The following is a 17,085-nucleotide window of genomic DNA, read 5'->3' as shown; positions in this document are numbered from 1 at the left end:
TATTTCCTTTGTGCTGTTGGTTATGCAAATACACATGCACGATATAACAGGAGGCAAACACAATGCTCAAGTTAAAAATCCCCAAGCTGGGGCTAGAGTTGGCTCAATAAGAACAATGCCATCATTCTTCTCTTGCCAAGGACAAGGTTTGGTTCCGAGCACCCACACAATGGCTCACAACCATCCTGAACTCCAGTTCAGAGGATCCGACACCTTCTTAAGGCACTGCCCAGTGGGGCACAGATAGTAACTCAGAAAAAACACTTATATACATAAAATAAAAATTTTAACAAAATTGCCAACTAGAAAGCCAATTGATAATAACCAAGCTAACTGCAGTATCATCCAAGATGTTAACAATTCAAGCAAATTCACCTTTTTCTCAACACCATGAACAAACTAACTTGAAGCACCCAAAAAGAGGAGCACATGGGGAGTGAGTGAAAGCATACCTTTTGATGCCTTTCCTGCAGACACCGCTCGTCCGCTCTCCCCCTTCCAATTCTGCACATTATCTTGCTCCAGAACCACTGACAGAGCCTTCTGGACATCAAACTTGTTTCTGAGAACTGCTTCAGTCAGTATGTCATCAGGCACAGCATCTCCCAGGACCTCTCTCATGTGATCAAGGCATGAACAAAGTCGAGCTACAACACAAACAGATAAAAAGCTGTACTGCACAGCATCTTCAAGGAGCTCTAGCTCTTCATATTTAACCATGCTAGGACATTGAAACCTCCCTTCTCTTCAGTGGAAAATACTCATAATGGCTATGTTTTACCTACTGTGTACTTGTCTTCTCACATCTCATTAATCAAGAGATCAATGTAATCAATGTTTCTGCATAGCACTTAAAAACTACATTAATTATATACAGAAATACTTATTCTCATACAGGGTGAGGTTACATGTTTCCAATTGCTTAAGAATACAAATGGATAGAGCTGGAGAGAGGGTAAGAGCAGGTAGTGTTCTTACAGAGGACCCATTTGGTTCCCAAACACCCATGTTGGGTAGATCAGATCAGCCTATAACCCCAGCCCCAGATGATCCAATCCCCTCTTTTAAGGTCTACAGGCACTTTCACTCATGTGCACATGCCAACACACAAACACATGTTTAAAAATAATAAAAATGAATCTTTACAAAATGATATACTCCAACATTTAGACAGTGATGGTGAAATTTCTACAGTTCACTTTTAGCATGCATGGAGGAGAGGGACTTGTTGGTGAATGCAATCATTAACTATATTTCTTACATGTCATAAATTACCACTTTAAGTTTATTTCAAACCATGATCTCTCCATATTCAACAAATATCATCCTTTACAATTAACAAAATAATTTAACATAAAAATAATCAAGTCCAAGAAATAAAGAAGGAAATGAACATTAATTTTTAAAAGCATATTTAAAACTGGGGTTGTAATGCTTAAAGATTTTCATTCTTCTTATAACTAAGCTATTATAAAAAGTCAGTTTAACACTCTTCATATTCTTAAGAACTAAAACTGGACCAGGTACTAGAAACTAAAGAATACATTTGCAAATTATACTCATTTGCATATTACAGCACTTGGCGATTTTCACACTGATCATATCCAATCCTCACAGGAACTGCGTATGCCAGACATGTAACAGAATGCAACTTACCTGCACCTCATCAGCTTCTGTGCTGAACATCTATTATGAGGCATCTATTATCAGGACTTTCCTTTGCAAAAGCTATACTGCATGCTTAACTGTACTTTTTAATTACAAAATAAATTCCTCAAATACCAAGACAATTCTGCTTTGCCTCTGTGTAAGATTTTACACAGACTTTCCCTATTACTTGGAAAGTAATGTGTGTTAGATTAATACATGAATCAATGAAACTGGAAGGCAACACTTGGCAGAGCTAGCATCAGAACATCAGTAATTAATCATAGGATCTATTCCCTATACATTCACAAAGAGGAAAAGTACTAAGGGGGTGAAAAGTGGAAGCTACACAGTCAGACTGGCCTAATTAATCCATAGCCTACTCATGGCCTGATAAAATAAAACTTAACCAATAAGGCCAGTCAGACTTAGTATTGACACAGTACCTGCAAAGCACTTAGTTCACATGGGTCACAATTATCCCTATCATGTAAGTAGTTACATGTCAGGACAGAAAGTTAGCCTTCTTTCTCAAAATGTAACTTGGACCTCCATTGGTCCTTAATCACTGACCACAGAAGTACACATGGCAAAAAGGGACTTTTACTCTATTCCTACCTTCTTATCCCTCAAGACTATGATAACAAAAGAAACAGTCAAAAGTGCATTCACTAGCTCTGTAATCCACCAGATGTTCAAGTGAATCCTCAGAGTTTAATTTTACTAAAGTAGGAGAAATTAAGTTTCTCCTTACCTTTTCTAAGTTTGTATATTTATGCCTTCTTTCCATTTATCTTAATTTATGTTAGTACCTGACATTTAAGACATATCTATTTCTTATGTATGAGTGTTTTGCCTTCATATATGTATATCCATCATGCCCAAACTTGTGCCCCAGAGGTCAGAAACAAGTATCTGATCCCAGGGAACTGGAGTAATGGATGCTTCTGAACCACCATGTGGATGTTGGGAACTGAACCCAGGTCTTCTAGAAGAGCGGCAAGTACTCCTAACTACTGAGCCTTCTCTCTAGTCCCAGTAGCTGGTGTTTTATTGACATATTCAACAATCAACTTACACACCCTCCATTTCTTTCGGTTTCCAAATTATTTATAAACACTCAGGTTAAAAACATATATAGATAAAGTCCGACTGCAAAGGAAGAATAAACCAGTCAGTCTCACCCTTTCTCCATAGACAGTGTTAGTCATGCACCTGGCCAACTCAGCTCTCTATCAGTCTATGGTATGAGAAATACTTGAAGCAAAGTTACATGTGAAATTTATTTGAAAGGACACCAAAACATTTATCCTTTTCAAGTGTTTAAAAGAGTTAAAAATAAGCAAACAACCAATGCTACTACTCCTTCCAGGTTCCATCTTGGAAACACACACACACACACACAACAAACACACACACACACACACACACACACACACACACACACACACACACGACAACCAGAGCAGCTGTAGGAGGTTACTCTGATCGTCACATCTTCTTTAAACGTCTTGGAAACTATCATTCTTATAAATAAAGCAACTCCTATCATTTAATCATCAGCTCCACAAGAACTCATGACCATGTTTCTTTGAAAATTTTTATAACAAATCATTGGAATTTCTCTTCCATGTAAAATATGAAAGGATGAGGAAACCAAAATCAAAAGGCCCTGTTACTAAACAGCTGGTATGCTTAATGGAATCAACTGCTCAATCACACATTTCAACAGCTTTCTCTAAAAGCACATTAAATATGATGTAAAATTTCCTTCAAAGCATAATTTATGATTGTATCATTACTGCCCATAATCATTACTATGAATAATTTCAATAAAATTCACAAATTCTTACTTGGTGACTATTTTCAACTAATGAAGATATGCTATTTTTAAAAAGCCATACCTTGGTCAATTTCACTTAACTGTTGATTCAGAAAAGAATTAGAAGAGTCTTTCAGATCTTCATAACCATATTCTTCTACAGGGTTGTCACGTCGTGAGTAAATAAACTGAGCAGCTAGAATACAAAATGAAGAATTCTGTAATATAGCCAGTTCCCAATTTTTTCATATTTTTTAACACAAGATAAAAGAGATGGGACTATATAATCCATTGCTAAAGCACTGCCCTAGTATGTATAAGGTCAGGACATGAACCGCTCTGCTTCTCTTTCCCATCTCTCCACACATTATCTTCCCACCCCTCCATCACACACTCTATCTTTCCCATCTCTCCATTATGTATTTGTTTGACATTGTGGCACTAGCTGGTCAATGTACACCACAAGCATGCTATGTGTCCTCGCAGATCAGAGAAGCATTGGCTCCTCTGGAACTGAGGTCATGGATGGTCCTCTACAAGAACAGCAAGTGTGTGCTTAACCACTGAGCCATCATCTCTCCAGCCCTCAACAGGCCCTAAGTTTTTAACAACTCATTTTCTAATCATAGAGTGATGCCATAAACCAGTGACATATATAGAAAACTTTGACTTTGAGATATTGGGACATCATTCAATATGGAATGCAATTGGTATTAAGTATTTCATTAAAAGGAAGAAAGAATATGTAAAAATGCCAATATATGCCTATGATTCAGTTATCATCCAAGCCCAAACTATGGACACATCTATCTCAACTGGATGCCTACTAACCTTAATCCTCAAAACTGTTCAACTGCAAGGAAGAGAAGTTACTATGTTAAAAAGTACAGAAACAAACGTAGTGCTATAAACCAAGGCATTGTGGGGCCCACTGCACAGAATTCCTACTTTTGACTTTTGAGCATGGTTGCAGGGAGGTATTAATGCTGAAAGAGAAACTAACTCTAAAATATATAATGTAGAGAGTATAAACTTGCAGCCCATACGTAATATTTATAATCAGAAATCAGAAGCCCATGAGCCAAAGACCATGTAGATTAGCAATGGAGGAAAGAAAGAAAGGAAGGAAGGAAGGAAGGAAGGAAGGAAGGAAGGAAGGAAGGAAGAAAGAAAGAAAGAAAGAAAGAAAGAAAGAAAGAAATTAAGAAAGAAGGGGGAGAAAGAGGGAGGGAGAGAGGAAGGAAGGAAGGAAGGAAGGAAGGAAGGAAGAGAAAGAAAGAAAGATTTGTAATGGCACACTTTAAAATTCAAATGAGTAACACAGTTAACAAGTACTAGAGAAACAAAGTAATCACTGGAAATATTGCAGTTACAATAAAGGGGGTTAAGAACAGAAAAAAACTAATGACTAAACGAATGGAAAATTCAATACATGCAGAGAAAATGAGAAGTAAAATGCATGTTTTCTTTCCTCAGATTAGGTCATCATAATTGGTAAATAAGGGTGTGAAGATGCTTCAGTCTAAAAAATGACACTCTGACACAACACATCAGCACTCTTTGGGAAGTCTGATCCTTACTGCCCTCTAACTACCCTGGGACCACACTCTCAGCCACAGCCTTGTTCCAGGAACATTACTCACTCTTTACACCTCGTTAAGTCAGGCTTCTGCCTTTGCAAACTCTAGAGTCCTGCATCTGCATCCATTAGGAAGCTAACGCACATCTCCAGAGCTACAGGCAAGCCAGCACTTTCACTAAGACCTTTACTGGCTTTGTCGTAATCTTATTTTTAGTCTTACTTTTGAACATTACAAAGTATTTCAGAATGTATACACATGTATGTGTATCCTTGTTTTAGAAGTCCTTGCTAGTGGCTGGGATTGCCACAGTGGTCAATAGAATAAGGAACCAAAGAGGCTGAGGTCAGGAAAGAGACAGAGGGGGTCAGGGATCAGGTCAGGGGGCAGGGGGCAGGGGGCAGGGGGTAGGGGGCAGGGGGCAGGGAGCAGGGAGCAGGGGATGGGAGGCAGGGGGCAGTCCAAGAAGTTGAAATCAAAGCCCAAAAGGCAACTAACTAGTACAAATAAAAATCAAAGCAAGGGTTAGAAAATAATAAATGTATAATGTTTTTCTTTAAGATTTTAAATATTAAACTTCGGTTCATTTTCTAAGTTACCCATAGTAATTTTTAATGTAAGGGATTTTGACATACATGAAAGTCCAAGGAATTCCAATGCTATGTCCTGAAACTGCCTACAACCATTTCCTACACATTTGTGTGCTAATTAAAGACACAGCTCTCAACACCCTTCCTGGAGCGTATGATATGGTGGTGCTGGAAAAAAGCAAGAAAACTGTATTTAACCATTACTCTCCACTTTTTCATCCCAGCAGGGTAAGAAACAGCCCTGTGAGACATGGTGGGCACTTAACCCAGCACTTGAGAGGGAGAGGTGTTACGGAATAATCCTTCCGTACACTATGAATATGTATTACTCACTGGCAAGGCAGGATAAAGGTAGGCAAGACAATCAAACAGAATGATGGTACAAAGAGGGGCAGAGCCAGAGAGACACCCACCAGCCCAGGAAGCAAGACAAGCTAGCGGACAGATAAAGCCACAAGCAACGAGGCAATAGATTAATAGAAATGGCTTAATTTAAATTTAAGAGTTAGCTAGTAACAAGCCTGAGCTATCAGCCAACATTTGTAATTAATATATGTCTCTGAGTGATTATTTAGGACATTGTGGTCAGGACAGGAAAACTCCACATACACAGAGGCAGGCAGATCTCTGTGAGTTCAGTGTCAGCTTGGTCTGCATATTGCTTTCTAGGACACCCAGAGCTACATTGTGAGACTGTGTCTTGAAAAAGCCAAACAAATAAAAACCAGAAGAAAAAAAAACAAACAAACAAAAAATTGTTCTGCAAAGTCCCACCTCCAAGCAGCCAGTGTATGGTCTACTATACTAGTCTACTTTGTACATACATCATCATGAGTCACCTGCTAAATTCTTTCCTTGTTCAAATGCCTCCAGTCAAAGCTGACACAGACTTACAATGAAAAAAAAAGCTTTCATAATCTGGTTCACATTTCCTGTTCTGGTTCCTATTTCCCATCCCAGTCTTCTTTCATGTTGTAAGTTGTATGACTTTTGTGAGTCTGCCAAAACAAACACCATTCAGTAAACATCACTCTAGCTACCTAATTTACTAGCCCACTCACCTCTCCTGTCAAACATGTTCAGGGTTGTTCTCTGCCCATCAGACCACAGCAGTAAACTGTCTGAACAGGACCGCACACAGCTGCTTTTCAGCAAAAAGACCAAAGCGGGGGATAGGGGGATTGGGGTGTCCTTCTTACACACAAATTGATGCTGAGTAAAGGTTCTAGACTAAAATATGTCAAAGAACTACTTCCAACTTACATTAATTGAAACAAGAAACACTATTCAAATTGCTTTTCCTGGTTCTTTTGCTATTACTGTCCTGACATACATTCAATAATCAGTATGACAAATCTTTCTAAAGGAAATTTTTAAAGAGCTACATTTAAAAATCACCTTTTATCAAGAAGAACAGAGGCAGGCAGATCTCTGTGAGTTTGAGGCCAACCTGGTCTACAGAGCTAGTTCCAGGACAGGATCCAAAACAACACAGAGAAACCCTGTCTCAGAAAAACAAAGAAAAAAAGGAAGAAAGAAAGAAATCAAAAACACATGTGACTAAAGTTCAGAAGTTTCTATTAATTAGCAAAGCAACTCAATTACAGGCTTCATTAGACCATGAGTATAATATGTGCACCTCTTCAATGAACAAAAGAAAATAGATTTTTCTTTGCTGAGCTACTCCACACACTATTTGTTCATTAACCCCTAAAGGAGAAGTACTCTTCTAAAGGGCATTGATACTATGAGGCCTACCCGATTGTGAAAGAAGAAACTGCTACCATTAGGACAGACTGTGAACATGTCTGCGGAGGCGTTTTCTTTGCATAAACCCTTTCCTCTCCAGGTTGCTTTATGTCCTGGTATTTTGTTTATTTTATTACAGCCACAAAGGAGCAAACTAGGACAGACACTAACAATGACAGCAATAATAAAGAGGTGGCTCTGCTTCACAAACAGCCAACAAAGCCCACAGCAGCAAAATCTACTGCTCCGCCATGACAGCTACTGCTTTAAGTAACAGCAACTATTCTAAAAGTATTCATTCCTCACTGGAAATAACTTGGAAACATACCATAAATAAATAAATAAATAAATAAATAAATAAATAAATAAATAAATAAATAACCTAGGCCCAGCACATGGCACTCGGGCTTTTAATCTTAACTTCTGGGACTCTGAAACAGGGAATCCCAGTCTACATGTTAGCCTGTGCTTCGTGCTATGTTCCAAGCCAGCATAGGCTAAAGTGTTTTCTGGTCTAATGCTACTGTTATGCCACACATTTTCCTTTTCTTGACTGTTCTTGGCAGTATTTTTGTTACTGCTAGCTTCTGCTTGATGGTGTTGGGGGAGAGGGATCACACCCAGGATCTCACACATGCCTACTAAGCTACATTCCCCACCTGTAAATGTTCTAGAAAATAAAAAATTCATATTCAGATGCTTTTGTTAAAAGTAAGTTTATCAAAGAAGCAAAAGTACTTTAACTACCTACTGTTTGGTGATGTCAGTAGACTTCCAATTGTACAAAAAAAGTAACTTGCAGCTAGGGTTTCCAGAATCTGAACAACACAGGATGCACATCAAGCCATGAGAGACACACAGAAGTCTCTGATCAAGGAGTCAAGTAAGTCAGGCCATACATGTAAACCTCAGGAAAACAGCTTATGAAGGAATAACTTTTGTACTGTTAGCACACTAGGTAAATGTGGCCTATCTAGACTATTAACTTGCATTAATTGTAAGCAATCGTTGCTGTATGGAGAATCCACTTTTATACAAACCATATTCAACAAACCCTGTAGATCTCAACTTGTTTCTGAGACATGGTCTCTCTTTGCCCTAGCTGCCCTAGAACTTTCTATATACACCAGGCTTCAAACTCACAATCAGCCTGCTTCTGACTCTTGAATGCTAGAATTAAAAATGTGTGCTACTGCACCTTGCAGACCTAGACTCTTATAAGCTTCTCAAATCTACATTTAAGTATTACTACTCTTTCCCTAAATAAATGGTTCTCAAATGTCAGTCTAATATTCCAAAAATTTCTGGTATGATTTACTACTGCCCTCAGAGGTCTTAGACTTTCACTAAGGACCAATTAACATTTCAGTGGCTTTATATTAACTGCATGATACAGAGACTATTAGAAAAGAGGTCTTCAAAACTTCCCTTAAACTGTTTAAGTTTTGTTTAAAATGGACAGTGAGTAAGAGCTCTTACTATACAACCATGACGGTCTGAGTTCAAATTCCTAGTACTCATGAAAAAAAAGCAGGTGTCTATAAAGCCACTGCTTTGGCTCCCAGAGACAGCAGGGTCTCTGAGGCTTGCTGGCCACCAGCCTAGGAGAGGCCCTGTCTCAAAGGACTAAGTTAAAGAGTGAAACACAACACATGAGGTTCCCCTCCACATCCCCAAGTACACACAGAAGTGTGCACCTACACAAACATATAACACACACACACATATAACACCTACACAAACATATAACATACACACACATATAACACACACACATATAACACCTACACAAACATATAACACACACACACATATAACACACACACATATAACACACACACATATAACACACACACACATATAACACCTACACAAACATATAACACACACACACATATAACACACACACACATATAACACACACACATAACACCTACACAAACATATAACACCTACACAAACATATAACACACACACACATATAACACACACACATATAACACCTACACACACATATAACACACACAAACATATAACACACACACAAACATATAACACACACACATATAACACACACACACATATAACACACACACACATAACACCTACACAAACATATAACACACACACACACATATAACACCTACACAAATATATAACACCTACACAAACATATAACACACACACATATAACACACACACACATATAACACACACACACATAACACCTACACAAACATATAACACCTACACAAACATATAACACACACACATATAACACCTACACAAACATATAACACCTACACAAACATATAACACACACACATATAACACACACACACATATAACACCTACACAAACATATAACACCTACACAAACATATAACACACACACATATAACACCTACACAAACATATAACACACACACACATATAACACCTACACAAACATATAACAACTACACAAACATATAACACACACACAAACATATAACACCTAAACAAACATATAACACCTACACAAACATATAACACACACACAAACATATAACACACACAAATAACACCTACACAAACATATAACACACACACATATAACACCTACACAAACATATAACACACACACATATAACACCTACACAAACATATAACACACACACATATAACACCTACACAAACATAACACCTACACAAACATATAACACACACACAAACATATAACACACACACAAACATATAACACCTACACAGACATATAACACTTACACAGACATATAACACCTACACAAACATATAACATCTACACAAACATATAACACACACACATACACTCACACCAAAAAAAAAATTTTTTTAATTATTCATGGGCAAAGAAATTCTTACAGGTGAACTTGGGGAATACTTACAAACCCATCTAAGTATGGCTAAATCTAGAAGATCACCAGGAATTCAAGGCCACCCTGTACTATATTATATAATGTCTACTTTTTGTTTTCAAATAAACCATTATAAAAACTTTAAATTTTAACATGTGAGTATATAGACACACATACATGTGTCTGTTTAAATTTTGTTTTGTTTGTTATGAACAGGGTTTCTTTCTGTAGCCCTGGCTGTCCTGGAATTCACTCTGTACACCAGAGATCTGCCTCCTCTGCCTCCCGAGGATGGGATGAAAGGTATGTGCCACCACTGCCCAGCTACATCTTCCTAAAACTTACACATTAGTCTTAATGATTCTAGTCCAAGGTAACAGTCATACTTACTTGACCTTTTTAAACAGCCAAATCAAAGAAATCTGGTTTGTCTGTGGTTTGGGGGGGTTGTGGGGGTTACAACTTACCTGTTGACGGTGAAATACAATAATCGTCCTCCACAGACTGGCCATACAAATCATCGTCTTCAAAATCTAAAACACAAAACAGATTCATTACAAGTTCAATCACATCTTCTATATTCATGAGCAAACACCTGAATCATCTATAAGTTAAAACTCTCAAGAAACCTGAATGCCTACTTTTCCAAAAATTCTAAGAATTCTGCCCACAAAGTAGATATTTACTAACAATCTAAACTACTAACAATGTATACTTTTAAAACATACATAAGCCTTCTGTTTTGAAGTTAACTGGGCTTTATTTATTTTTCTCACATCTGTTGTGTGATCAAAAACCAGCAATAATCCTGTAGATGACATATGTGACTTGTCTAACTTCACAAAAAACCTAGGGTAAGATACCCGCTGTTCTCTAGGCAAACATCTTTACAGGGTATACAATCCAACCACAAAGTCACTCTTCACGGAGAGCCCAAAAGCCTGACTTCCGAGACCCGTAAGTCTTAGAATGGAGTTCAGAGTGCAGTCAGTCAGTCAGTCTTAGCGGGGTATGGTCTTGAGATTTTCCCAAGGTTGCTTCTTTCTCTAGGTAATGCTCCAGAAGTCTTCCCTGCCACCTTTACCTTCAGCAGCCTCCTCTAATTTATTGTCTTCAAAGTACAACTCATGCTTCAATGCATGAGAAATGACAGCTCCTTCCAGGAAAAACTTAGTTTAGCCAAGGACCTGGTACACATGTGGCACTAAATTAATGTGTTCACAAGTTAATGAGTCAAACTATTTAAAACCCTGCAAGGAACATAAATTTATTCCAGAGATTCTTACAGAGACATTTTCAGTACAAAGTGTACACATTTCCAGCTCTGTCAACGCCAAAAGTCTAACAGCCCAGAACAGGGTGATTACAAAACTGCATGACAAGTGCTCACCATAGGAAATACGGAGCAATCTGGGAACACACATGTGAAAACTAGAATCTCCCCAAGAACAGAACACTCAAACCAATTCCAAAGGAGAGAGTCAGCCATCTTTCTAGGGCATTCATGCAGCAGGAATGGCACAAATGTCATGGTAAAGAAAAGTAACTGCTACTACTGAATAAAAATATGTGAGTCAATACATAAAACCAGACTGTAGTCCCAAATTTAAAAATGTCATTCACAACCCCAAGAAATATAACTTTAGATATGATATAACAGTCACTTTTACTAGTTCAGGTGATCTAACATATTAAGCATATGGAGAAAATTATTCTCTGCCACCTTCCTAAAGTGATTCACTTCAACAAAATACTGGCATGATTTACTGCATATACAGTGTCAGACCAGCTACTGGACTGACAAAGGTAAAGCAGGGCTTTTAAACTAGCTGAGACAGCCTGCAAATGCACAACACTTGCTCGCCTGCTCTGCACAAAGCCCTGGGTTCCAAAAGCCAGTACTACATAAAGCAGGCCTGCCAGTGCTAGACTGTCCTCTGCACTTGACAGCCAGAATCACAGGCAGGGGATTACAGGCTCATCATCCTTGGCCAGACAGTGAATTCAAGTCCAACAAAGGCTACATGAAACTCTCAAAACAAAAACAAGAAAAAACTAGTAGTTGAGGCAGTCATGAAAAGTATTCCAATATACACTGAAAAACAAAGGTGTTACAAAGAGGGACCAATAGAGTTTAGACCTCAGACTAATGAAATTACAATACCTTTATGAATTTTTAATTATTGAAACTGTAAAAGGAAGTCTAACTGGAAAGAAGACTAGACACTGAAAATGGTTTACACTTCTGTAAGCAGGTAGGGCGAAACATTCCATGACAGGACAGGCTTGGTTATGATGTCACCAATTATTACAAAGAAATATAACCTGACCTCAGGTAGCCAAGATAAGAAGGTATTTAGCACTGACTCAGAGGACACACAACTCTTGTCAATTACTTCACACAGAAATCCTGATCCTTTCTGATTTAGACGTTTTCTTTTAAAGTTGCTCCCGCAGGATTTTGTTACACTGTGTGGAATCTCTCATGTTTTAACCAGCTGCTCCTATACGACAGTCCTTAACTATCTTAAGCTGTACTCCAAGTACTCAGTTATCACTGGATGAGGAAATAAATTACTAAAGAGATGTGTGTCCTTCATTTCGTAGCTATAAAATATCTCCCAGTCCAAAGTCATTACTCAGTGGTAGCAAAACACAAGGCATTTTATACATTCACCACAATATTCTGACAGTGAATGTCTGCAAAGACAGACATTTCAGGCAGACCGGGTCCAAGTCTTCAAACACAGCACAGGCTGTTAGCTGTCCAAGCCTGAGTATACTGATGCTCACAACCTCCCAGGGGAGTCAGTAACAACCAACTTCTTCCACGTTACATGTCCCCAAAAGCAGTAGGTCTTCAATCCTTTTGCATTAGTTCACATTTGTTTTTATGTTTGGCTTCTATGATGCTTATACCTATTATCCACTCATTGCATGGTAGTCTTCCTAAAACCACTTTTAACTCCTTGAGAACATTCATATACATATTTTTTCATTAAAAAAAAAATCAGTGAGTCTCTTTACACGATCTCCCCTCTAGTGTTGCTTTACATTTCCATTTTTAAATACATTTACATTAAGTATTAACAGTCGATAAACGGAGTATACACTTGAACAGCCAGTCGATTTAATTTCTTGAGCCTTTTAAACATGATTCTTCTATTTCTTACGTTCTGAATTTTCAAATTCGTTGAAAATTCTGGTCAAGCGAGGTCATGCAGTCAAAACGCATGAGCACGGGTAAATTATTATATAAATCTAACAGTTTTAGCAGGTCGATTGAATGCAAGCACTAAGCCAGGCTGTTTTATAAATAAGTAATGCCTCGTGGGCACGTGTGAAGGGGAGCTTAAGGGACCAAAGTTAGAAACCGGCGCGAGTCCCCAAATGAAACAATGAGAAAAGAGGCAACGTAGATACCAAAGAGCATCGGATCCCGACGTCGCCAAACCTCGTAGGCCCTTGAGATGCCACACTGTCACCCGTCCGCAAATGGTCAACCCAAAAGGCAGCAATCACGCTATCTTCCTTCCCTAGGGCTCAGATGCCGGACCCTTTCCCTCCCCTCCTCCCCTCCTCGCCACAATCACTCGCCCTAGCGTGGCTCCGGGGTCCGCACTGCAAACCAGGCGGATGTAAAGAGGCCAGGGTCCCAGCTGTTACAGCGCAGATGACCGCCCGGCGCGGCCCTGCCACTCACCTTCATCGTAGTTATAGCCTCGGACGTTCCGGTGCCGAGCCATCGCGGCACACAGGCCGTCAGCCACAGTCCCTCCCAAAGAACTCGGCTCAGACTCGGGCAGGGCGCCGAGCGCAGCCTGGAGACCTCTTCCGCGCCATCTTGGCTTCCGCCAGACCTCGGCGCCAAGCGTCTGCGCAGACGCGACGTCATACCTGCGCTCTAGGCGACGGCAAGCTCTCAGGGTCACAGCCTGCCTCCCAAAGACGCATGCGCATTCGCGAGGCGGCGCAAGGCCCCGCCCACAAGCAAGTTGACTGACGTGGCTTTCAATGCCGGAAATCCTTGCAGCTATGGCCACGCTATTGATGACTAGCTGGGATCTTTGACCTACAACAGCGTTCAGGATTGTTTTCCATATTTGGTTTTTGATCCTTTGGGAAGCTGCCTGTTTGGCTCAGTAAGAGCAAGGACTCTGCTTCAGCTTTTAGGCTGTAGGTAAACACGATAGGCGTCCACAAACATGTGTAACTGTAGCATAATAATTAGTCCAAGCTTTAGAAGGAGAAAGACTTTTTGAACAAGTAATTAAAATATAGCTACACTGGGTCACTATGCTTTGCGGATAATTCATGGCTTCAGGTATCCTCCTTTAACAGCTCTGATAAACAACTGTCTGGCCTTAGCTATGTAAACTATTTTCATTAACACGGATTAATTAAGAGAGATGTCTTGGGCGTTGATTGGATACATAAACATGTGAACTTGCTAAGAGCATTTAGTACAAGCTTTTCAGATAGCACTATCCTTGGGTGCTTGTGATGTAATACATAATACATAAATCTATAACCTGTTATTAAACATCCTCGTTTCGTAAAACATAAGGCTAATAATGCAGTGTAATAGAGCATCAACCTGATTATCATAGTGAACAACCTCTTTGTTGTAGCTTGTTTTTGCAATGCTAAGACCTTGTATCAAAGGCAAATGTCAAATTCTACCTTACTCAGCTTTTCTTATCCACAATAATAAGAAAACACAAATTAAATTCATATTTGTAAATGGCTCAGGTTTGAGTTCTGACTTCTGAATGGTTATTCTTAACTATCATTGTTTAATATGGCTCCAAGGCAAAAATTTATGCAAAAAAATGTAGATGCTAACTTTATATGGTTTTAAGTGTTTTTTTAATTTTATACCTTTAAATGATTTCTACATTGCAGCATATCTCTTTGTAAGTGAAGATAATATCTTACTCATATATTATCTAACTAAAATTGTTAAATGATATTTGCCCATGTAAGAGAACTTAACACAGAACATTAAGGTGCTGAAAAATATTAAATGTGCTGGATATGGTGACTCATTCGTTTAACCTCTTGGTAGATGGAAGCAGGAGGATTGAGAGTTCAAGGTCATCCTCGGCTACACAGGGAGTTCCAGGCCAACCAGAAATATTTGAGACCCTTACATATAAAACTTAAACACAAATGACAGCTTCTCTTCCACTGTAATCATCAACACTGCTAACCACAATTCACTGATGCAACTCTTGGAATAAATGAGTTATGAATTGACCATACAAACAGTGCAGGGCAGTGAACAAGGAAACATTCCTCCTTCCTGAGAGATGACACATAATTTGGCTCTGGGGACCAGATCACTTACTTGTGCTTGTTAGTTTCATTGCCAACTTGACATAATTTGGAGTCACTGGAAATTGGGAAGCATTGATGATTGATGTGGCAGGCTCCAGTCTCCTCTGAAGAACACCCTCCCCAGGTAGGTGGGCCTGAGCGGTATAAAAAGCTAGCTGAGCCTGAGCCAAAGAGTGCGTCAGTAAGAGGTGTTCTTCTGTAGTTTCTGCTTGAGTTCCTGCCCTGACTTCCCTCAGTGATGGATTGGAACTTTGAAGTGTGAGCCAAACTACTTCGTTCCCCAAGTGGCTTTTGGTCAGTCTTTTAACACAACAACAGAAGGAAACTGGAATGCTACCTGTTGATAGTGACATTGAAGTAACATTGGAAACAATGAACAGCACATACTTAAAGTCTATAATTTTAAATTTTAAATATATGTAAATGCTAGCAAAAGCATGAAGACAATGAACATATGCAGACTCCCAAGCACTTGTGTACAGAATACAAAAATCCATCATGTCCACAGAGCCCTCCTTCCTCCTTGACTCCCCAACATGGCCTTTGGCAACAGCTGATCAGCTTTCTCTCACTAAATATGTTTGGTTTTTTTTTTTTTATTTCATGTGGATGAAAGCTGGCAATATGTTTTTTTTAATGCAGAGTAGATCTTTTGAGATTCATAGGTGCTTAGATCAATTCCTTTTTCTTTCAGAAAGAATTCCATCATATAGGAATGTAAGAGAAAATGCAGGCATGAGCTGGTGGCCAGCCTACTTGGCACACAGCACTTCTAACTAAGAAGCATGGCCCACCATGCTGCTAAAGTCAGAACACAGAATTCTAAAGTAGCATGAGTAACAGGTTGCAGGCCCCTGGAGAATCGGAACTCTTCACATCTCCTCTAACATGTTTCTTCTACACAGAGGCTCTGGTGGTAAGAACTCTCACTATCCAATCCAAAGTAATGTGCTAATCAATCACAGTCCATTGGCTTCTGTTATGTAAATGGTTACTCATGTGCAATAAACCAGACACTGTTCCAGAAACTGTCTCCAAAGTGGTTTATCTCCACTCCCTTGACCAACCCATGGGCATTGCTGTCTTGTCAGGGGATGTCCTGGTAACAATGACATAGAAATACCAGTTTGTATTCTTCCATTAATCTATTGATATCAACTTTGGTTGTGTCCAATGTTGACTACTGCAAATAAGACTGCTGTGGATAGTCATTACAAATACTTGTATGAAAATCATGTCTACTTTTCCTAAACTATGTTACAGACACCTTTTGGGGGGAAAAAAATGCCAGCACTAAGAATGGAGCTCAGTGGTAGAACACTTGCCTCCCGTACGTACCATGGTTACAATCTCCAGTACCACAAAAGGGAAAAGAACAGAAAGTACCCAACAGTTTCCAAATGTGATTGGACCATTTTACATAGCCCTGAACAATGGAGTTGCACTTTTTCATAGCCGTCCAGAACTTCTCACCATCTGAG

At 39.1% G+C, this 17,085-nt stretch overlaps 1 protein-coding gene across 2 annotated transcripts in view; it reads right to left on the bottom strand.

Moving 5' to 3' along the window:
- Hbs1l (HBS1 like translational GTPase) overlaps positions 1-14,061 on the bottom strand; it is a 71,651-nt gene extending 57,590 nt beyond the window's left edge. For both annotated transcript variants that reach the window (XM_051175373.1, XM_051175374.1), the window contains exons 1-4: positions 13,968-14,061; positions 10,732-10,797; positions 3,552-3,665; positions 453-647 (exon numbers count right to left, since the gene is read on the bottom strand). In XM_051175373.1, the coding sequence (XP_051031330.1) occupies positions 453-647; positions 3,552-3,665; positions 10,732-10,797; positions 13,968-14,010 (418 nt within the window). In that variant the 5' untranslated portion in view covers positions 14,011-14,061. The remainder of the gene's footprint in view (positions 1-452; positions 648-3,551; positions 3,666-10,731; positions 10,798-13,967) is intronic.
- Between the last annotated feature and the right edge of the window lie 3,024 nt (positions 14,062-17,085).

This window comes from Phodopus roborovskii, unplaced genomic scaffold, assembly GCF_943737965.1.
Source record: "Phodopus roborovskii unplaced genomic scaffold, PHOROB, whole genome shotgun sequence".
In the NCBI taxonomy this organism is placed as follows: Eukaryota; Metazoa; Chordata; class Mammalia; order Rodentia; family Cricetidae; genus Phodopus; species Phodopus roborovskii.
The sequence above is the reverse complement of the archived record's forward strand: the minus strand, read 5'-3'. Positions and strand labels throughout refer to the sequence as shown.